A 22,184-nucleotide genomic window follows, 5' to 3' on the forward strand; every position below is an offset into this window, starting at 1 on the left:
TTTGAAGTGTACTCATGTGGATGTTTGAGCACCAAAAGAAATTTTAGAACTTTTTAAATCTTTTACTCCAGAGCTTCAGGGACACTGACCACAAAAAGTATCCAACCGGCAGTTCCACACCATCTGATTGAATTTCAGGTTTGTCCTGCCCAAAGAAGACTTTTTCTTCAGAAAAACAACAGAGTCCATTTCATATTGGGGATTACAAACTTTTTCAAACTTTCCTACTTCGAGGCCTTAGTGGAAGCAATCTACTTGGAATATCCTCCGACCACAATCCATAGCATTCGGCCTCAAATAGCACCTAGGTCCCAGTCTACTACGACTAGTGACTACCTCTGGCACTGTACACTTCTTGGTGCTATTTTCCTTAAATCTGTAAAAAAAATCAGATCTTCAGTTTCACCTAGTAGATTTTTATTGTTTTGGTGTCATTTTGCTTATTCAATTTGTCTTTATTTTTAAAAACTGGAACAAGATTTTTATTGTGTTGTGTTTTTGACTTTTAAACTATTTTGATACTTCTAAATGCTTTACTCATTTTTGTTAAGTTAAGCCTCTCTGCTTTGTGCCGCAGCTACCAGTGGCTGAGCTCAGGTTTAAATTACTGAAACCTTTGACTGGACCTAACAAGTCAGTGACTTTTCTTGTGGTGGACACCTTTCCAACCTTAGTAATAAACTACCTTGTCTCAAAACCCATCAGCCAAGTGGAGAAACTTCACAGCCAGCATACTGAAGATGATCAAGAAAGCTGTTACCGAGACTAACCCTTTCAATACTCAGATGATCCTGTGCCTGCAAATATGACCAAGGGGCACATAGACACTCTTATCCACCACTAGCTAAATTAGATTACTAACTCTCACCAACAACCAACCATCAACCAACAACCAACCATCTGAGTCTCTTACAATTATCAAGACAGCTGTTACTGGGACTAGCTCTTTTAATACTCAGATGATAATAGGCTTACAAATCTGGCCAAGGCGCACATTGGCACTCATCCGCCGCTAGAGAAATTTCATTAATAACTCTCTCCAACAAAATATTGTCCCAGGAACTCTTAAAGTTGGATATATGAGCCAATACAAATGACAACCCCATGAACCCCAGCCTGTGTGTTGCCAGCCACTTTAATGAGCATGTCACCAACCATAAACTCTTAGCCTCTTTCCTGTCATGGTTTAGGTCCATTAGGAGGACACAAGAATGGAAGTTCAACCACCCTCCAGTTTTTTGTTTATGCCTACTAATGATACTAGATCTGTCATCAGTTTTTGATACAATCAATCATTTTTTTTTTTTAAACTTTCTTTATTGGCATTTATAGATAGTGAAACACACAGGCACATACGATATCGCCATTGTCACATGGATGTACATTACAAGTGCGCCCAGTCACAGTTCTTACAATCTAGCAGCCTCTCGGCTCTTCAGGCCGTTCATCGCTGTCCTGAGTGGGGCTGCAGATATGTGCCCGAGTCCAGCCTCTGAGTGTGCCCTGCTGGAGTGCGCCAAGATCGCCTCGCGGCAGGGATGCCGTGCAATGCGACTGAGCCCCCTGTAAGGGGCGTCGCAGAGGCTATGGAAGTGCGGCCATTGATTAACCACTAACTAACTGGGGGTTGAAAGCCAGGGAAAAGGGAGGGGTGCACTGCGTCGCCCATCGGGTTGATACAATCAATCATGGCATTCTTTTCACAGTCCTGCATGAGCCAATGGACTTTGAAGACATCACATTTAACTTCTTCATATTGGAATGTATTAAGATTGATAAATCTATCTCTGATCTCACACCCTCACATTATGGTGTTACACAAATATTGTTCTTAGCACTCATACACTTTAACCTTTTGGTTAAGCTGCTTGGTGAGCCGGTGAATCAACCTGTAATATCACTGCACCAAAATTAAGAATATACTTAGATATTCAGCTCTCAAAAATCTGAATTGCGCATTCTCTTTCTCCAACAAAATTGCCAGCTTCCTATTGACGGTATTAGACTTGTGAAACTGATATGATATTTACCCCAAAACATAAAAATAATCCCTAGGTTGTGTCATAGATGGCCATTTTAAGTCCATAGCCAAAAATGCTAACTATCAACTGAGAATTATAAGAAACATCAGACATTTCCTCCCGACAGTAGATCCAAAGAACACAGTCAAGGATCCGCCATCTCTAGACTAGAATATAGCACTGCGCTAGACACTGGTTTCTGCAAGACCTGACTTACGACCCTTAAAAAGAAATACATCACGTTGCCTGACTGCCATTGGCAGCATGCAGCACTTACAATTTGCATTTACATCACCTATAAGACACTGAGCTTTAGCATCAAAGAATACCTGACTCACAAACTCTCTATCTCTAGTGGAAGTGTAGCCTCACTCCTCACTCCTAACCCTCAGGCATATTGCTGCCTCTCTATCACAATTAAAGACAGGCCTAAAAATGATTTTACTGTATAAGTTAGCAGTGGTAAATATGATAGCAAATCCAGGTTCCCCCTGTTAAAAATAATTCGTGATTTGTTCTCAACAGAGTGCTAAGCTCAAACCAGCCATCAAACAGGGTCAAATATGTAGCTGTGGTGTGTGCCACATATAGGTAAACACAGCCACAATCATACACATCTGAAGTACATGAGAAAGGCACACTGATTGTCACTAAACATGTAAAATACCAGATTTTTTCTTCTTCAATTTTATGCAAACATAGATATCCAACAATTTTTGAGATTTTATTTTTGTTTTTCATTTGTTTTAACATATTTCATAAGCAAGCATCTGCCATTCTGCCATTGACAATTTCTGTCGTAAAATCAGAACAGCTGACACGTACATATACACGTGTCACAAGTGAGACCCTTTTACATCCAGACACGCCTCAACTTGTTCAGTCCGTGCATTCACTGGCTGCAAGTGTCAAACATACTTTAAAGTCAGTGAATCAAAACATAATAGTGTGCTCAATTCATTTTGGCCTGAACACCTTTGTTCACGGACATCATTTCACCATTTCCTTGTCTATAAATAACAAAGAAACGTGTAATCATCAAAGACAAGTTTTCTAAGAGACAGTCGGAAAGGTTCCACCATCATGAACTTTTTTGTGTTAAAGCTTTGCGATGCATCTTTAATTCTTCTCGTCACACGATACATCAAAATTGATAAGGATATTGTAGTACCACCATATGAGACAGCATGATAAATTCATTTGTCATACTCAAGTGGGCCATTATTTCACACTCCGAAACAGTTCCACCATCTTTGAGAAGTCTTGATATAATTGAATTATGTAATGTATACAATTCATAAGTTGTTTTACCTTTGATTCATTTCAGACATTAATGCATCAATCTCATAATGCTCCACTGGGCTATTCAGTCAACAACAGCCTAGATATAATGTGTAGTTTCATATCAAGTATTAATGTTTTGTTATTATACCAAACAGCATATAAATTATACCAGTCATGCAGAGTGACCAACCCCCATTGTCATATTAGTTAAACTTCCTCATGCCTGTAGAAAAAGTCCATTAAAAATATATCATGTATAAATACAGCTGGAGGAACACCAGGCAGAAAATCAAGGTTATTGGTGGACAGTCAATTGATAATCAGTTGGCAACGAGTTCTTTCTCTGTGTTTAGACCTATTGGAACTTGTTTTCTTCATTATTTAGATAACCTTGCAGCATAATAAATTCCTCATGCCACATAATCCTAAAATCCCGGACAGTGATATAGCTGTACAGAGCCATTTGTGGGCTGTTACTTCTCTGATGAATCAGTGTGCAGTAAAATAATGTAGGTATATACTGAGTCGGAGTCTAAGAAGTTATGGTTTAAGCCAGAATTGTTTTACTGATAAATGTGATGCCATTTGACTAATCTGCACACAACCTTTTTCAACAAACGTTTTTCAGCTTTATCATATGTACGTTTTGGCATTGCAAGTTTCTTTTGCAACAATTATTTAGACATGCAAGTTTCATGTCCCCTCTGGGGATGATGCATAGGGGTCAAAAAGCAGTGCTTCCCATTTTTACCCCCATAGAAATCTTTGCTTTCGGCTACAGAAAAGAACACTGAACGTAGTTACACCAAATTGGCATAACACTAAAACTTTACTCAGAGGCATACCTTTGTTTGGTTTGGTGTAAGTCCATTTAATAGTTTTCAATAATAAATAAGAATTCGAATTAGAAGAATGTGTCAGGTGAGCTTTGAAGGATTAAAAGTTATAGATATCTAAACATTAGCCCTTCAGCAGTCCTTGAACTTATGTTCCAGAACAGTTCACAAAACCCACATTTATACAATATGCGAATCAGATTGAACAAGTAATTTAAAATGTAAAGAATGCATTATGTGTTCATTAAATTTGATATTTGGGATTGGGCTTGGGTCAGTATAGGGGTGCATTGTAGGTGAACTCAAATTGTTACAAAAGCACATTTAGTAAATGCATTTAAATCTGATTCAAATTCAAATCAAATTCATTTTCAATTTTATTCAGGCCTCAACTGAGGTCAACTAATACAAAAACATAATATAGAGTAAATATATTTAAACTTTTAGCTCTGCTTTAAGACACATTAAAAGCATAGTAGATTAAAATTGACGGAAAATACATGAGTTTGTAATTGTTAGATATATACACTTTTAAATCAATTTGAAAAAACTCTTCAAAAACTTAAACATCTTATGGCAAACAAATTCATTTGGGGGGACTTACACAGTGTGATTACATTTTGAGTTAAAATAGTGTTGTATCTAATACGGATGGCTGTTATGAAATGTTGTCGAGCCTCTACCAAAGTCAGATTTGGGCAAATTAAAAGTACATGGAAAAGGCCTTGTACTCCACCGTTACACAAGGCACAGATACCTGAAGAATATTCAGGGGAGTTCCATCTACTGAAGTGAACTTTTAAAGGGAGGGTTCCTAATCGCAGAAGAAGAATACAGCGCCTTACTCTCTGTTCTAACTGAAACAGTAAATAGCGTTTATATACTATATTTTCCGCAATTGTTTTGTAATACTTTAGTTGAGTACAGTACTCCTCATCTAATGCAAAGCTTAATCTCGGTGTCGTGTGTTTTAAAAAGCGCTTCAAATGTGCTGGAGACCAAGCCTGCAAAAGTGCTACAGTGCATTGTGACGCCTCGAGGGCTACTTTAAGATTACTGTTAAAAATGTACAATGCCTATTCTTCTCTAAAAGTCTCTAGTTTTAATATGTGCTTCAAAGAGCCAGGAGCTATGTAAAAGGTTAAAGGCCCACCGTAGAATATTGGAAATGGCTTGAGCATATGTGCTCGTTAAAGAAAGCTCGAGGCGTAAGGCTTGTACGGGGTCTGATTGGGAGACTTTCATCGGTTTTCATAGGATAACCCCTTCTTTCACTATTATTGGTCACCAGGTTTTAATCTGTATATATTCCAAGGTATATGATAAAAAAAATGGGTGGAATTTTCATACTGTAGACCTCCAGCAGGGATTTAAAATGCCTATTCTCAGTTGAGGTATTGAATCTCTGTAATGCCCCAACATGGGAGTCTGCCTTTTGCCCGAGGTGCTGAAAATGGGAAGCATTTTGGAGGTTATGCGAAAAGATTTGGCCCCAATAAAAGTATTCTTTCACTCTCTCAATCAATTTACCTCCCAGTGACTAGGTAAAAGGCGGATATTTCCTTCTTCCTCTAAAAGGTAGAATTTTAGTTTTAGAGATGTTAGGGACCACAAAATGTATTTTGCTATCTATTTAGTTTGTTTACATTTCTTTGTAGGCCAATTGGGGTGCGATCGAATATAACAATGTCATCTGGATACATTAGGCTATGGATTTCTCTTTGTGCTAGTTTTGAGGGGAAATTATTAATTTGGGAGAAGTACCCCGGAACGTCGCTTATATAGATGGAAAATAACAAGGGGGCCAGGAGGCATCCTTGTTTCAGGCCATTCATCGTGGGGATTGGACTAGTTAGGCCCCTTCCCCCCCCCCCCCACTTTAGCTCTACACCAAGTTGCTGTATGCAGAGATATAATTATCGTAAGGAGATCATGGGGGATCCCTAAACTCTCTAGTTTTCTCCATAGCCTTGGCCTACCCACTCTGTCAAAAGTGGTTGAAAAGTCAATAATAGTGCAGTAAACTATTTGTGATTTCAGCAAAATATACTTATAAAGGACAGTCTGAAGGATAGCAATCTTGTCCGTGCTAAATCTGATCCAGCACATGCGATATGTGTTGCAACAGGGGCAGGACTTCCTATGAAGTCTGCGGTATAGTAAAGTGTCTGAGAACTGTTTGTCAATTTGAAGGGCAGTCTTGGATTTTCATTTGTTGAGATTTGTATATCCTTCTCATATATTAAAAAGTGCTTGTTACATTGCAATAGGAGATATTATGTGAACAGCGAACAAGCTTTGCAGTTATCATTGTCACTGCTGCATTCTGCTGCATTTCTAAACTGAGCAATGAAAAGACTAAGGAACAGGAGGTTCTAGGGCCACGATCTGCTTTTCAAGAAGAAGCAGTTAATCCCACTAGCAAGAGTGTGAAAGTGGAGAAGCACATGGAGGATTCAATTGCACGGTAGCTCTTCAGTCACCAAGCAGGGGACAGAGAGAGATTTGCTCTCGTTCTGCAATTCAAAAATGACACAACATTAAAAGTCAAAGATTGAAAAGTCAAGAACAACACCTGAAACACAGGGCACAGAAACAGTCCGAAACAAAAAAAACTATTCTTGTGAGAACGACCTACAAAAATAAAAATAAATATCTTGCCTCTAGTAACTTCTACGTCCTACAATGCCACCAGCACACTGTGGACAACCGCCTTATGCTATGTGTAGCGGGGAATGACTTCCCATGGTGGTTGAGCTGAAGACCAGGCCATGCATCCAAACCCTGCTGAAGAATGCATTAAGCTGTGCATGGTGTGGGTTGGCCGTTCCCTTGATGGCTAAAGGCCAGGCTCTGCACCCAACACTCGTTGGCCAGGGCCAAAGACCAAGCGCAATGGGGAAGGGAATGCTTTCATAGAAGTTGGATGCTGTACATCATCATAAAAACAGAAATTCACAAAAAAATCTACAGTTAACCCCTTCGATGCTGCGCAGATTCCGCCGCTGTGCTGACGGAATCTTGCGCGGGTGTGGTCATGACGGAATGGTTCCGTCATGAGCACAGCTCAACCGTGGGTCATGACGGAACCATTCCGTCATGAGCACCGAAGGGGTTAAAGTGCAGGTATTGCAAGTATCGGTTATAGCACCTTATGGTATGTTTAAAAAACACTTCTGAAATTACAGTACAGTTGTTGTTAGAGGTTAGCCACTAAAGTTCACTAGTTATAGTTAGCTCTGAAATCCATAACTGGAATAACAGCTATGCAAATCATCATTTTCACGCCGAATGCAATGCCAGTGCCCTGCCCATATTTATACCAATAGGTAACAACATCTAAAACCAAAAAGTCATTAAATAACAACAAATACCCAAACCAATAAATAATAGCATCAGCCACATCAAGGGCCAGGTCAGGAGCATTTTATTTGGGGTGCTAGTTGCGGTTTGAGGAGCTGGCCACAACTCGCATATTTCAGTGTTTTTTTCTGTTTTCATTTGTAACGATTTTTTTTATATATTTCACAAAGTTGCCACTGTGTAGGTATAGGTAGATCAGACTTTCCATTGGAAGAGCATTTTATGTTTTGCTAATAATTTTGGGGCAATTTGATGAATCTTCACAGAACTTTCCCCAAAAATCTACCCACCTCAGCTCCTTCCTGGAAAGTTTGGGGTGATTGGTCAAGCAGGGGCCGAGATAAATGGCGGGTCCCAACACACTTTATCCCCATGCAATTTCCATATGGAAAATAAGACAATGACATAGAAAGAAACAGCTGAGCAGAATTACATCAAACTCAGCAGAAAGCTGGATCTTTACCCAGAAAGCATGTGTTTTGGAATTTGGTGTAAATATGTTCAGTAGTTCATGTTCAAAATATATAGATCTCTTGTGTCGTGCCGTATCTGCTTTGCCTGTCCTCTGTGCCCCTGATATTATTGTGCCGTATCTGTTTTGCCTGTCCTCTGCGCCCCTGATTTTATTGTGCCGTATCTGTCCTCTGCTGTGCCCCTGCTCGCTCCTGTGCCTCCACCGCCGACCCACCCCGCTCCCTGCCGCTGCTCCCCCGCGGCCCCAACCCCGCTCCCGCCAGCATCACCGCTCCCCTCCCCACTTGCCACCCCGCTCCCGCCTCCCAGCTGCTCCTCCCTCCCACTGGACTCAAAAGGTGGTGTCCGCGAGGCGGGGAGCTGTGACCTGACCTGACCTGGTCAGAGCCGGTCGCTCCTCCCGCCGCGTGGCCCACCCCGAGGGTCCCGGTATCCGCCACCACTGCCGCTGCCAGTTCGTCCTCTGTGGCCCTGATAAGTATTGTGCCGTAATTGTTGTTTAGCATCGTCCTCTGTGCCCCTGATATTATTGTGCCGTATCTGTTTTGCCTGTCCTCTGTGCCCCTGATATTATCGTGCCGTATCTGCTTTGCCTGTCCTCTGTGCCCCTGATATTATTGTGCCGTATCTGTTTTGCCTGTCCTCTGCGCCCCTGATTTGATTGTGCCGTATCTGTCCTCTGCTGTGCCCCTGCTCGCTCCTGTGCCTCCACCGCTGACCCACCCCGCGCCCTGCCGCTGCTCCCCCGCGGCCCCACCCCCGCTCCCTCCAGCATCACGGCTCCCCTCCCCACTCGCCATCCCGCTCCCGCCTCCCAGCTGCTCCTCCCTCCCACTGGACTCAAAAGGTGGTGTCCGCGAGGCGGGGAGCTGTGACCTGACCTGACCTGGTCAGAGCCGGTCGCTCCTCCCGCCGCATGGCCCACCCCGAGGGTCCCAGTATCCGCCGCCACTGCCGCTGCCAGTTCGTCCTCTGTGCCCCTGATAAGTATTGTGCCGTAATTGTTGTTTAGCATCGTCCTCTGTGCCCCTGATATTATTGTGCCGTATCTGTTTTGCCTGTCCTCTGTGCCCCTGATATTATTGTGCCGTATCTGTTTTGCCTGTCCTCTGCGCCCCTGATTTTATTGTGCCGTATCTGTCCTCTGCTGTGCCGCTGCTTGCTCCTGTGCCTCCACCGCCGACCCACCCCGCTCCCTGCCGCTGCTCCCCCGCGGCCCCACCCCCGCTCCCTCCAGCATCACCGCTCCCCTCCCCACTCGCCACCCTGCTTCCGCCTCCCAGCTGCTCCTCCCTCCCACTGGACTCAAAAGGTGGTGTCCGCGAGCCGGGGAGCTGTGACCTGACCTGACCTGGTCAGAGCCGGTCGCTCCTCCCGCCGCGTGGCCCACCCCGAGGGTCCCGGTATCCGCCGCCACTGCCGCTGCCAGTTCGTCCTCTGTGCCCCTGATAATTATTGTGCCGTAATTGTTGTTTAGCATCGTTCTCTGTGCCCCTGATATTATTGTGCCGTATCTGTTTTGCCTGTCCTCTGTGCCCCTGATATTATCGTGCCGTATCTGCTTTGCCTGTCCTCTGTGCCCCTGATATTATTGTGCCGTATCTGTTTTGCCTGTCCTCTGCGCCCCTGATTTGATTGTGCCGTATCTGTCCTCTGCTGTGCCCCTGCTCGCTCCTGTGCCTCCACCGCCGACCCACCCCGCGCCCTGCCGCTGCTCCCCCGCGGCCCCACCCCCGCTCCCTCCAGCATCACCGCTCCCCTCCCCACTCGCCATCCCGCTCCCGCCTCCCAGCTGCTCCTCCCTCCCACTGGACTCAAAAGGTGGTGTCCGCGAGGCGGGGAGCTGTGACCTGACCTGACCTGGTCAGAGCTGGTCGCTCCTCCCGCCGCGTGGCCCACCCCGAGGGTCCCCGTATCCGCCGCCACTGCTGCTGCCAGTTCGTCCTCTGTGCCCCTGATAAGTATTGTGCCGTAATTGTTGTTTAGCATTGTCCTCTGTGCCCCTGATATTATTGTGCTGTATCTGTTTTGCCTGTCCTCTGTGCCCCTGATTTTATTGTGCCGTATCTGTCCTCTGCTGTGCCCCTGCTCGCTCCTGTGCCTCCACCGCTGACCCACCCCGCTCCCTGCCGCTTCTCCCCCGTGGCCCCAACCCCGCTCCCTCCAGCATCACCGCTCCCCTCCCCACTCGCCACCCCACTCCCGCCTCCCAGCTGCTCCTCCCTGGCTCCGCTCCCTCCACTCTCCACATATGGCAGAGTCCGCGCGTGCGCGCAGCGGGCGCGCCAATGGTGTGCCAAAGGCGCGCCAAAGGCAAGCCCGTCTGCGCCCGTCCGCGCCTGGACCGCGCCCAGCGCCAGACACCCTGGCCCTCGCAGATGCCATCCCACCCACCGGACGTACGACGCCGCCACCCTCAGTGCACTCAACACCGGACGCCTCCCCGGCTGCCACCAAGCCACCCCAGGACGCACCCACGGACCCTTCACCTGCCACTCCTGCAAGTTCGCCTGCATCCGGACCTGCAACCCACCCGCACCCGCCAAGCCAAGCACCAACAGCAACCACCTGAAGTGCATCCTTCTCAACACCCGCTCCGTCCACAGACACGCCGTGGTACTATGGAACCTGCTCGACACCACATCTCCGGACGTCGCCTTCCTCACGGAGAATTGGATGAATGCCTCCTCAGCACCCGACATCGCCATAGCCATCCCGGATGGATACAAGATCACCCGGAGAGACCGCGTCAACCAGACTGAAGGAGGCATCGCCATCGTCCACAAGAACACCATCCGCATCACGACCAACTTTGAAGACACCCACACAGCCGCCGAACATCTCCACTTCCAGATACACACCGACCCCAAGACCACACTCAGAGGAACCCTCATCTACAGACCCCCAGGACCCCGCACACAAGTCAGCGAAGACATCGCAGACTTCATCAGCCCACACGCCCTCCCCTCCGCTGACTACATCCTCCTAGGGGACCTCAACTTCCACCTGGAAAACAACAACGACAACAACACCACCACCCTTCTGGACAACCTCGCCAACCTCAGACTCAAGCAACTGGTAAACACCCCCACCCACTACGCCGGACACACGCTTGACCCAATCTTCTCCTCCAGCAAGCACATCTCCTTCAGCCACTCCACCGGACTCCACTGGACAGACCACAGCTGCGTCCACTTCAGCTTCAGAAAGACCACTACTCACCACATCCCGCAACAGGCTCCCCGCAGGAACTGGAACAAGATCACCGCCGACCAGCTCACCACATCACTGAATCAGAACCCTCCCGCCAGATCAACGGACCCCAACCAAGCAGCCCTCAACCTCGCACAGTGGATCACCAACTGCGCCGACGACCTCGCACCCCTGAAAACCCACCCCAGCAGGCCCGGAAGCAAGAAAACCCCGTGGTTCAACGAGGACCTCAAGAACTCCAAGAAGAACTGCCGCACCCAAGAGAATACCTGGCGAAAGAACCCGACCACAGACAACATGACCGCCCTCAAGCACGCCACCCGCAAACACCACCAGCTGATCCACTCCACCAAGAAGACAGCATTCAAGGAACGACTAGACAACATCGCACACAACAGCAAGGAGCTCTTCACCATCGTCAAAGAGCTCTCCAACCCCAGCGCCAGAAACAACGACATCACTCCCTCACAAGACCTCTGCGACTCACTCGCCACGTTCTTCCACAGCAAGATCGCAGACATACACAACAGCTTCGGCGAACAGACCACGCACCCCACCACAGAACTGACGCCCCCCACCACCACCCTCCGTGACTGGACCCCGGCCAGCACTGAAGACACCATCCGCACGATGAACACCATCCACTCCGGATCACCAACCGACCCATGCCCCCACCACGTCTTCAACAAGGCCGCCTCCGTCATCGCGCCTCAACTCCGGGACATCATCAACTGCTCCTTCAACACCGCCACCTTCCCGGAGAGCTGGAAACACGCCGAACTCAGCGCCCTCCTGAAGAAACCATCAGCAGACCCCACCGACCTCAAGAACTACCGCCCCATCTCGCTCCTTCCGTTTCCTGCCAAAGTCATCGAGAAGACCGTCAACAGACAGCTGGCCGCCTTCCTCGAGACGAACGGATCCCTTGACCACTCACAGTCCGGCTTCCGAGCCAATCACAGCACCGAGACCGCCCTCATCGCAGCCACCGACGACATCCGAACCCTGCTCGACAATGGGGAAACAGCGGCTCTCATCCTCCTGGACCTCTCCGCAGCGCTCGATACTGTCTGCCACCGCACCCTAGTACAACGCCTCAGCAACGTCGGAATCTAAGAGAAGGCACTGGAGTGGATCATTTCGTTCCTCGCCGGAAGGACCCAGAGAGTCCACCTCCCCCCGTTCAGATCAGAGGCCACCGAAGTCATCTGCGGCGTACCACAAGGATCATCACTCAGCCCCACCCTCTTCAACGTGTACATGAGCCCGCTCGCAGCCATCGCACGCCAACACAACCTCAACATCATCTCCTACGCCGACGACACCCAGCTGATCCTCTCCCTCACCAACGACCCCGCCACCGCCAGAACCAACCTGCACGAAGGGATGAAAGAAGTAGCCGAGTGGATGAAGAACAGCCGTTTGAAACTGAACTCAGACAAGACGGAAGTCCTCATCCTTGGACCATCGCCATCTGCCTGGGACAACTCCTGGTGGCCCCTGGCTCTAGGCAGCGCACCCAAACCAACGGACCACGCACGCAACCTAGGCTTCATCCTGGACTCCTCCCTGTCGATGACCAGACAAGTCAACGCCGTCTCGTCTTCATGTTTCAACATCCTACGCATGCTCTTCCGTTGGATCCCCACCGAAACCAAGAAGACGGTCACCCAAGCACTTGTCACAAGCCGACTGGACTACGGAAACACCCTCTACACCGGAACCACAGCCAAACTGCAGAAAAGACTCCAACGCATCCAGAACGCCTCCGCACGACTCATCCTGGACATCCCCCGCCACAGCCACATCTCCGGACACCTGAAAGACCTGCACTGGCTCCCCGTCAGCAAAAGAATCACGTTCCGCCTCCTCACCCACGCACACAAAGCCCTCCACGACCTAGGCCCCAGGTACCTCAACAACCGCCTGACCTTCTACACTCCCACCCGCCAACTTCGATCGACCAGCCACGCCCTCGCCGCCGTTCCACGCATCCGAAGAGCCACCATGGGAGGAAGATCGTTCTCCTACCTGGCAGCCAAGACCTGGAACTCCCTCCCCATCCACCTCCATCTTACCCAAGACCACCTCTCCTTCAGGAAGCAACTCAAGACCTGGCTGTTCGAGCAGTAGCGGACCCCCCCCCCCCCAAAGCGCCTTGAGACCCTCCGGGTGAGTAGCGCGCTATACAAATTTCTTGTTGATTGATTGATTGTGTCGAGGTACCGGCATATCGAAAGATGAGATTGGCGGCTGACAATATCAACAAAGATGTTTAACAGCCATTTTAGGTATCAAGGACCCGTGTCCTGAAAACAAAAGAAATTACATATAGTGAGGCAGAGTAGGAATACCCTGACCACCTAGGCCACTAAAATTTCCCCGGGGTAGGCCAGGGCAAAGGAGGGTGGCACATTCACTTTTTTATTTTAATGTGGAGCGGGGAAGGGGCATGGGTGAGCACCCCTACCAGAGCCAGTTACTGTCCCTGAGAACCCATCCCCTGGGGCTTGACAAACATTTGTTTTAATTAATTCATTGGGTAGGGGGTCCTGCATGGGACCCCCCTATCCCCGAACTAGGTATTAGCCAAGTGAATGCCATCCCTGGGGGCCACCGCAAGCATAATTGCTCCCATCTGTGTGTGAGTAGAAAGGCTTCTGCCGGGCGAGAGTAGAAATCTACTTGTCTACCTGAACAGTGCATTGCTGCAGAATTAACACTGCTTCTGCAGGGCGGGAGAACATTCACTGTTGCATGCTCCTGATGTAGCGCCAAAAGGTTTGAAATTTGTAGGGGTGCATTATATTCATTGCTAGTCGGCACCCGCATATAATTAATGTATACTTAGATGTGTCATGCGAAATGTATTAAGAAATGTATTAGCTATATCGCTTAACGTAGAAGTGTTAGGGAAGTGAAACGTATTGTGAACATATTCAGTAAAATGTATAATTATTAGTTCATGTAATGTACTAGGTTAAATGTGTGACATGATAAAATACTCATGTAGGTTGCTTATTCATGTATATGAAAGTAAAAGCATTAAGGCTTAGAATGTGATTTAATAGCATGTCTGATTGAGTAGAGGCCCGAATGCACACGTTAAGAAGAAAGGCCTGTTAATTTCTTATGTTAGTTGAATGCGGTAGGCCGCAAATGATTTATCCTGGTAGAGGTTTTGGGCTGCAGTAAATTGTAAAGTTAAAAGATGCGAAGTATTTCTCCATCCCATGATCTCACCGCAGGTGCAAGGACAGTTGGTTCATTAGTAGAAAAGGTCTTTGTCTAAGAGTTGAATTATGGGGGAAGCCAGACATGGGAGTACTTTGGAATGTGCCAATTGCAACTCCTAGTGCCGACGGTGTCTGGGACCCAAGGCCAAGCTGATGGACGATGGAAGATGGACAGCTCTGGATGGAAAATTACTGGAAGAAGACCTGGCTGAGGAGGTGTGCCGGAGGGCGTGTTCTAAGTTTTGGGGTTTTGTATTAGGGAGAGCGCCTCGTGGGTTGAGCAGAAAGAGAAGGAAAGGGAGCAGTAGGAGAGGTAGGCGAGGAGCTAGAAGGAGCACTTTAGATCGAGCTCTCACTAAGTGAAGACTTCTTAGGAAGTTTCACTTCTGACACCATTTCATGATTTCTTGAGTCTTAAGGGAATGCTAAGTAGGGATGACATCTAGCATAGAGTAGGGACAGAAATTCTTTTGATTAATGATTCCTAATATTTACATCGGTTTGGTAGTTATCTACCTCATGCTTTTGGAAGTTGTACTTTTTTTTATATTTAGTCGAATTCGGATTTTTCGTAGAGTAGCATTTGTGTTAGTGCCCATGTACTTGCTGTGCCTTGTATTGAGGTGCCTTTATCTGCAGATGTTTATGCTGATAATAAAGTCCCGAGAGCAATAGAGATTAAGTCTCGAGTTCTTAATTATGTCAAATTGCAGAGACTATTTTCTGATAATTGTGTTTACTCCCTCTACGCTATTGGGCAAGTAAAAAGGTTCAATCGGCCAGAGTGGGTTCTTGGAGATAAATTGAAAACAAGAAATTGGGCCCCAGCACTCCTGCTGGACCCCAGGATTGAGGTCCATTAAAAGGACCATAAAAATTCAATTTACGAAACAACGTTTAATGTGACATTATAGTTACGTGAAAATATCAGTTAAAGCATAATGTTTTGAACACAAAAAAACACTGGAATTCAATACTTGTACGTTACTGAGCTAAATACAACTTGCCCCCAGCGATGCATTGCTCATGACCTTACAAACTACATCACTCATGACATGTTTCATAACATCATTGATGAAAACATCCCAAATGTTCAGAGCTGCAATGTTTATAGAATAATTATGTTTCAATATGTTTGTCAAATTGGGGAAAGGCACAGATTTTTTTTAGTTTGAAGCCAATTTCTAAAGGTCCATTGATAAAGCCCTGTTGCCATAGATGACACTCACACACTTTGTGTGCCTCCTTATTAGATGGAAAGTGCAGGATGCTGGTTCTGAAGCAGAAAGGTGAGAATGATATGCAAAGGTGGTGGTGTGGCGTTCTAGTCATATCAGCAACATCAATGGTGAGTCTTAGAGGCAGGCTTTCAGACTTTTTTTAGACTTGTGCCTGTAGGAACAGGAAGCAGCATTGGTAGATCTGTCTGCCTTAGAGTGGCCTTCCCTCCAATCTTTTGCCTTACTCCTCCATTTTTGCTGTTCTCATTTTTGCTGGCCTTAGGACTCTGAGCAATTTACCACTGCTAACCAGTGTTTAAGTGCATGTGCTCCCTCCTTACAACATACATGGTATCTTAGACTTATCCCCAATTTGCAAATGTAATGTACTTTTAAGTCCCAAGTAAGGCAGGACTACATATGCCCTGGGCCTGTAAATGAAATGCTACTAGCTGGCCTGCAGCACTGATTGTGACACCCACTTCAGTAGCCCTTAAAGCATGTCCCAGGCCTGCCATTGCAGCCTGTGTGTGCAGTTTTTAACTGACATTTTGACCGGGCAAAATAAACCTTTAACAAGGCCCAAACCTTCCCTTTTTATACATGTAAGCTACTCCTAGGATAGGGCCTGAACAGCCCAGTCGGCAGGGTGCAGTGCATTTAAAAGGTAGGACATGTACTTTTAAGTTTTACATGTCCTGGTAGTGAAAAACTCTTTACTTTGTTTTTCACTACTGCAAGGCCTACCTCTTTCATGGACTAACTTTGGAGTTACCTTATTACATTTAATAAGCTGTAATTTCCAAGTGGGAACAGGTAACCAGTTCATGATTGGTGTATTTGGAATTGCAATGAAAAATCCTAACTTATGTGGAAGTCGGATTTTAAATTACATTTAAAAAATGCCACTTTTAGAACTTTTTTTTTAAAAAAGATCTGACCACCTTATTTTAGTTCCTGCTATTTATTTTAGCAGATTGAGGACCATTGGAAGTACTTTATCTTGGTCCTGGCTATTTCTTTGTCATTACTTAAACACCTTTTGCACACGTTTCATAACATACAAATGCATGCTAAAACATAAATCGACTCCAAAGGCTTCTTGGCTGGCCTCCTAACTTAAGTTTCAGGAACAGAAGGCTCCAACAACCTTGCTCCTGCACCTGTACTCTGCCATCCGTGAGTCCCGCTAAGTGGGGCCTCTCCAGTACCGGACCCGTGGAAGTGGGTCTAAAGTGCTCTGCCAGCCTCTGTGGATCCAGCAGAACAGACGCATCTTCTCTGTTGAAACCCCGAGCAAAACCGACACATCGCCGCTGATGCATGAATCTGTATCACTGAAAGATCTGCATTGCATCGCAGCCCGTCATGGCATCGGAACCACTACAGCGTGTGCATTCCCGGCACAGGCCCTCGAATCCCTCATTGAGGGCAGCCAGCTGATGACACTGGACTCTGCATCGCAGACTCCCAGCTCCTAAGGAACTGACTCATCATCCAGACTGCATGACGCATCCCTGAATTCGGACTTCATATCGCAAGCCCTCGTCAATGGGGTCTTCGTCGACGATGCAGCAGTATCTCAACCCGCAGCATCGCTGCATCTTGGAACCATTGCATCGCTTTGGTTGCACAATGCATCTTCAACGTGGATCCTCACATTGCCCTTCAATATAAGGTACACGGTTCAACAGGCCTGACTGGGTCCCTGTAGTCAGCCCATGCTGCATCGCGGTCGGCCTGAACTTGTTGCTTTTTCCCGGTCTGGCATGACCCGATATCCACAGTTGGCACTTTACAGATTTTGGTGCTATTTTCACTAAAATATTTTTAATTGAATATCTCAGATTCTACTGATTGGAGTGTTTTTGTTTTAGCCTTGTTTAGTTATTAAAAAATACTCTATTGTTCAAACTCTGTTGTTAGTTCATTTTGTGATGCGTTTCACTGTTTAAAGTATTACATAAATACTATACACATTACCTGTGAGTTAAGCCTGACTGTTCTGTGCAAAGCTACCCGAGGGTTGAGCACAGGTTAATTTAGGGTTTGCTTGTGACTTCACCCTGAAATGAGTTGTGGTTGCTGCTTGAGAAGGGTTTCAACCCCTTCAACAAGCAACCCAATTTCTTAAAATTCTCCCAGCACATCATGCTAAGTAGAGGGTCTCATAAGTAGTTGAGTCCATGCTGACAAGAGCAGTCTCCCTTTGAATCGTGGTTGAAGATGGCCTTATATTGATAATACAGAAGATGGATCCTGTGAAATGTTTAGCACAAACTATATACCTAGGAACATCTGGCCTGCATTTAGAGTATGTCTCGAAAAAATAGGAGAACTGGGCACTGATACATAATCTGTACACCAGATGCTCAAGTGGTGAAGCTGATTTGAATTTTAAATGGAAGCAACAAAACAATCTCATTATTTTGATGAGATGTCAAGTATCGATGAAACATATGGCAAACATGTTACTATGCGATGCAAGTATTGATTACCATATTTACTAAAGGGAAGGGCGAAGAAAGATACCAATAGATCATCCAAAAGCTGAGGTTTTGTCCTTCGAAGAAAAGAGAGAATGATGGGATAGAATATAAGTACCGAGTTATGATCATGTTAAGATATCTGATCTCTTAACGTTTAATTCCCCCAGGTCATCGTGATGGCTTGCATGGAATTTGAAATGGGAAAGGTAAGTTACTTCCTCCTACACTGTACTTCACTGCACCTTAGTGTTGATTAATAATATAAGGAATTGCATTATTTTTGTAATTATTTTTGCTGCGCGTCAGTTCAGCTAGAGGCGCGCCTTGATTTCCATCAGATTTCACTTCCTGGCTCTCTTACAAGCAAGTTGCCTGTTTTTGGAGTGCATTGAAAACACATTTTCAGATGAACTCAAGACAGTCTAAATTTGCATGCAAAAACACAATTCCTGCTTCCTGATGACAGCACATAGTGTTTGATCTTATAGAATGTCTGCGGGCTTGGTTCACTGGAGAAAAGAGACACTTCTGTACCCAGAATATCACACAGCCACAGAGCTCTCTCTCTGTTGCCCAGCATAATATATCTAAGACATGACATTGCCACGCTGTGCTGGTCCATGGTACATTCTAGATATCACCAATGCACCATGCTCCTTTACCCCTCGGTATGTCGTGATACCATGCGGCCTATGCAATGTCTGCTGCATCACTGTTTCCAGTATATCACATGTCACTGTCTTCCTTCTGCTTTGCGTTAGTTCCTTGATAAGACACTTACATTGTGTTCTCTGCTTCTCCAGCTGTTTCCACAATATCACAAAGCCACGCCTTTCTTTCTGCTCTATGCTCTATCCAGAGTAACCATATTGCATAGAGTGCTTGAAGTCTTTGCTGCCCATACACTACTGCGGTGATTATTTATCCACTGGAGCGCATGCAGACCCACACTCCACCATCAACACAATTTTAGTAGGTGCTTTTACCTACTATCCAAGATACTAGATGCACCCCAGGCTCCCTATCTGGACCCTCTTGTGTCTTGGATTACCCAAGAATCTAGACAACCATTGAAATGGGAACAGTTCGTTACTACACTGCAATTCTTCATTTATTTATTTCATTGATGGTGAGGTCGAGCCTACCAGAGGGCACAGCTGTCTGATTGTGAAAGGTACAATGATCAGGAACGCCGGTCTGGATTTCAGATTGCGTTTTAGAGAATAAGATGAAAACCCCTTTGTTAGAGGGCTGCATTTTTCACTGTCCAGGGCTTTACGAACTATGCTTTGAAAATGATTCTTTGCTGCACTGGAAGGCAATTCAGTGTAGCTAGTGGTTCCAAGTTGGAAATTAATTTCCCAATGTCTAATATCAGTCTGTCTGATGCGCTTTAAAACATTTGTCACTTTTTCAATGGCTTTTGTTGTAAGTCCTAAATACACCAATTTAGAATAGTCCAATCAAGAAGAAATAACTACATTGACAATTTTAACTCTATGTTGTACAGTAAATATAGGAATGATTCTCTTCAAAAGCCACAGTTGGAAAAAGCCATAATAGTAACTCGGTCTATCTGTTCGGTCAGTGTTAATGCAGCATTCAATGATATCCCTATATTTTTACACTGTCAACAGGGATTGGCTTTTAGCCAAAGATGAAGTATTGGTTCCAAACAGCAGAATGTTGAAAGGGAGCAAGCATCTCAATTCTTCTGCTATTCCACTTTAAATATTGTCCTATCCATTGCTGGACCGTGGCAAAGCCGTCTTGTAGGTCAGCGGCTTTCTCTTCTGGCTCACCATGGATCTTGGTGCCATTGGTACATGAGCACTCGGAAGCTTCTAAAGTTGCACCAGCAGGGCCACCGTTGTCATGCAGATGTTGAATAATAAAGGCAATAACACCTACCCTTGAGGTACTCCACAACCACAAACTAGGGGCTTCGATCTCAACAAGAAAATACCAAGCCACCTGAAAGACTTTATCAGATAGGAAGCCACAAACCCACGCCAGGAACATGGGTCACAACATTTCATCAATGAAAAGTTCAGCAACGTTAGTAGTGGGGAGAATGACTGCACATTAAAAAGAAGCATGATCTAAACCTATGGTTCATTCACTCACCTCTCTGGGCATGGAGAGGAACTCATATTTGCTACTCCTATAAGGTATCACAAATATATTGTCAACCTTGTCACATATATAACACGCTAAACATCTTTTACCTCAACAGAAAAAATGTGAGCGGTATTGGGCGGACCTGGGGAAACAAGCCGTTCAGTTTGGGCCATTTACCATCGTTTGTGTGAGTATACCTTCTGCAGGAAATGCATTGTCAGCCTGAAAAGTGTATTGCTCATACATACTTAGGCAACCGTTTCCACTATCTGAAGCTGTTTTTTTACCTTTGTCATTTTTAGGTCGCCGAAAATAGCAAACAGGATTATGTGATTAGAACTCTAACTGTAAAGTTTGATAAGGTAATTATGGGAGAGATATGTAGCTACATATTTATACATACGTGTTTATAGACTGATCACAAAATGTATATTGATGATGCTGGTAGCTTGCCTTTCGGGTGTCTTTCGAGTTGTCTTTCGAGTGCTTTTACGGCTGACCATCAGTGCTTTGCATGAAGGGGCTTGGTTTATGGCCACCAAGTGCAGGGTAAGTGCCTAGAAACCAAACAGAATGGGGGGCACCCGCTGGGCATGTACCTATAAAGGATTTCCATCTTACATACTCCTCGAATCGCATGCATACAGCTGCCAGGCCTAGATAGTCATTTGTCCCGACAAGAAACAACCAGTGCTTAGGGCGGCATAGGCACCTAGTCGGTAGAAGCTTTAGGTGTTAGTGCCATATGATCCAACCTCCACCCTACATGTATTCACATGTCATGACTATTCTGGAATTTGCACAGCTTCTTGAACTCCCATCAACACCAGTTTAATTTCCCGAGTGTGTGTAAATGGGATGTTGGTTGGTGGGAATGAGGGAGAGTCTGGAAAAGAGATTAGAAAGATGCTGCATGATGGCCTTGGGTCTGCATGTGACGTGTAAGCTCCTCCATGCCCAGGGTCACCAGCTTGGTAATGCTTGGGTGTCCCAGCCTTGGGCTTCACTGCTCCAACCAAGCATTTCCAGGTAACCTGCACTGCAGGACTGGACCACGCAGATTCCTAACTGCTGCATATACTGGTTGGTCACAGAATAAATACAGCTCATGTCGCTTAAAATCCATCCGAGCAGCTCCATAAACCTCTCTCTATCTCTCTCTCTCTCTCTCTCTCTCTCTCTCTTTCTCTTTCTCTCTCTCTCTCTCTCTCTCTCTCTCTCTCTCTCTCTCTTTTTCTCTCTCTCTCTCTCTCTCTCTCTGACCACCGCCAAGGTCTAGGCTTCCTTTGGGTTGATGTCACGGCATCAAAGCACAGGCCATTGCAAGCCTGCCAGTCTAGGCACATGTATGACCTCCTGGCCTGTGCCCACCTGCTTATGCCAGCACAGTACCACTGATGCTCTTTGCAATCCGTCTAGCACTAGATACTGCCAGAAGCATTTACTTCTGGGGATCCCCCCATTGAAAGGCATTTACTCGCTGTGAAGTATGAACATTAAAGCTGTTACAGAAGCGCCATCATCGGACTCCTACTCTTGCAAGACGACTACATGGGGGCACTGTCGGTCCCTCGAGGCAAACTCTGTCACGCGTCCAAGTCATCTTCACCTGGCACTGGGCCAGGCTCAGCAAACAGGGCAGGCATGTTCAGAGAAGGCTAGAACGTTTGCAGGACGAATATTCTAGTGCCATAATCAAAATGATTCATGATATTGCATACATGATCATGGTTTTCATTTGAGAGGCACTCAATGTGGCGAGATGCTCTTCATGAAGAAATACCTTAAATCGTCAGAGCAATCCTGAGACACTGGTGCCCTATGTTTATATGCAAATTTCTTCATTACCACCTTGGCATTGATACAATTGTAAAGCAGATGATTGAGGTGCTTGCGTAGATGCTGATTTGCAAGGATGTCATTGGCA

The 22,184-nt window shown here is 46.0% G+C and overlaps 1 protein-coding gene across 7 annotated transcripts in view; it reads left to right on the forward strand.

Moving 5' to 3' along the window:
* LOC146830535 (tyrosine-protein phosphatase non-receptor type 22-like) overlaps positions 1 to 22,184 on the forward strand; it is a 542,480-nt gene that overhangs the window by 135,741 nt on the left and 384,555 nt on the right. For all 7 annotated transcript variants that reach the window (XM_085604743.1, XM_085604742.1, XM_085604746.1 and 4 more), the window contains 3 exons: positions 18,304 to 18,342; positions 20,373 to 20,444; positions 20,560 to 20,619. In XM_085604743.1, the coding sequence (XP_085460869.1) occupies positions 18,304 to 18,342; positions 20,373 to 20,444; positions 20,560 to 20,619 (171 nt within the window). The remainder of the gene's footprint in view (positions 1 to 18,303; positions 18,343 to 20,372; positions 20,445 to 20,559; positions 20,620 to 22,184) is intronic.

Source organism: Triturus cristatus, chromosome 5_1, assembly GCF_964204655.1.
Source record: "Triturus cristatus chromosome 5_1, aTriCri1.1, whole genome shotgun sequence".
Classification (NCBI taxonomy): domain Eukaryota; kingdom Metazoa; phylum Chordata; class Amphibia; order Caudata; family Salamandridae; genus Triturus; species Triturus cristatus.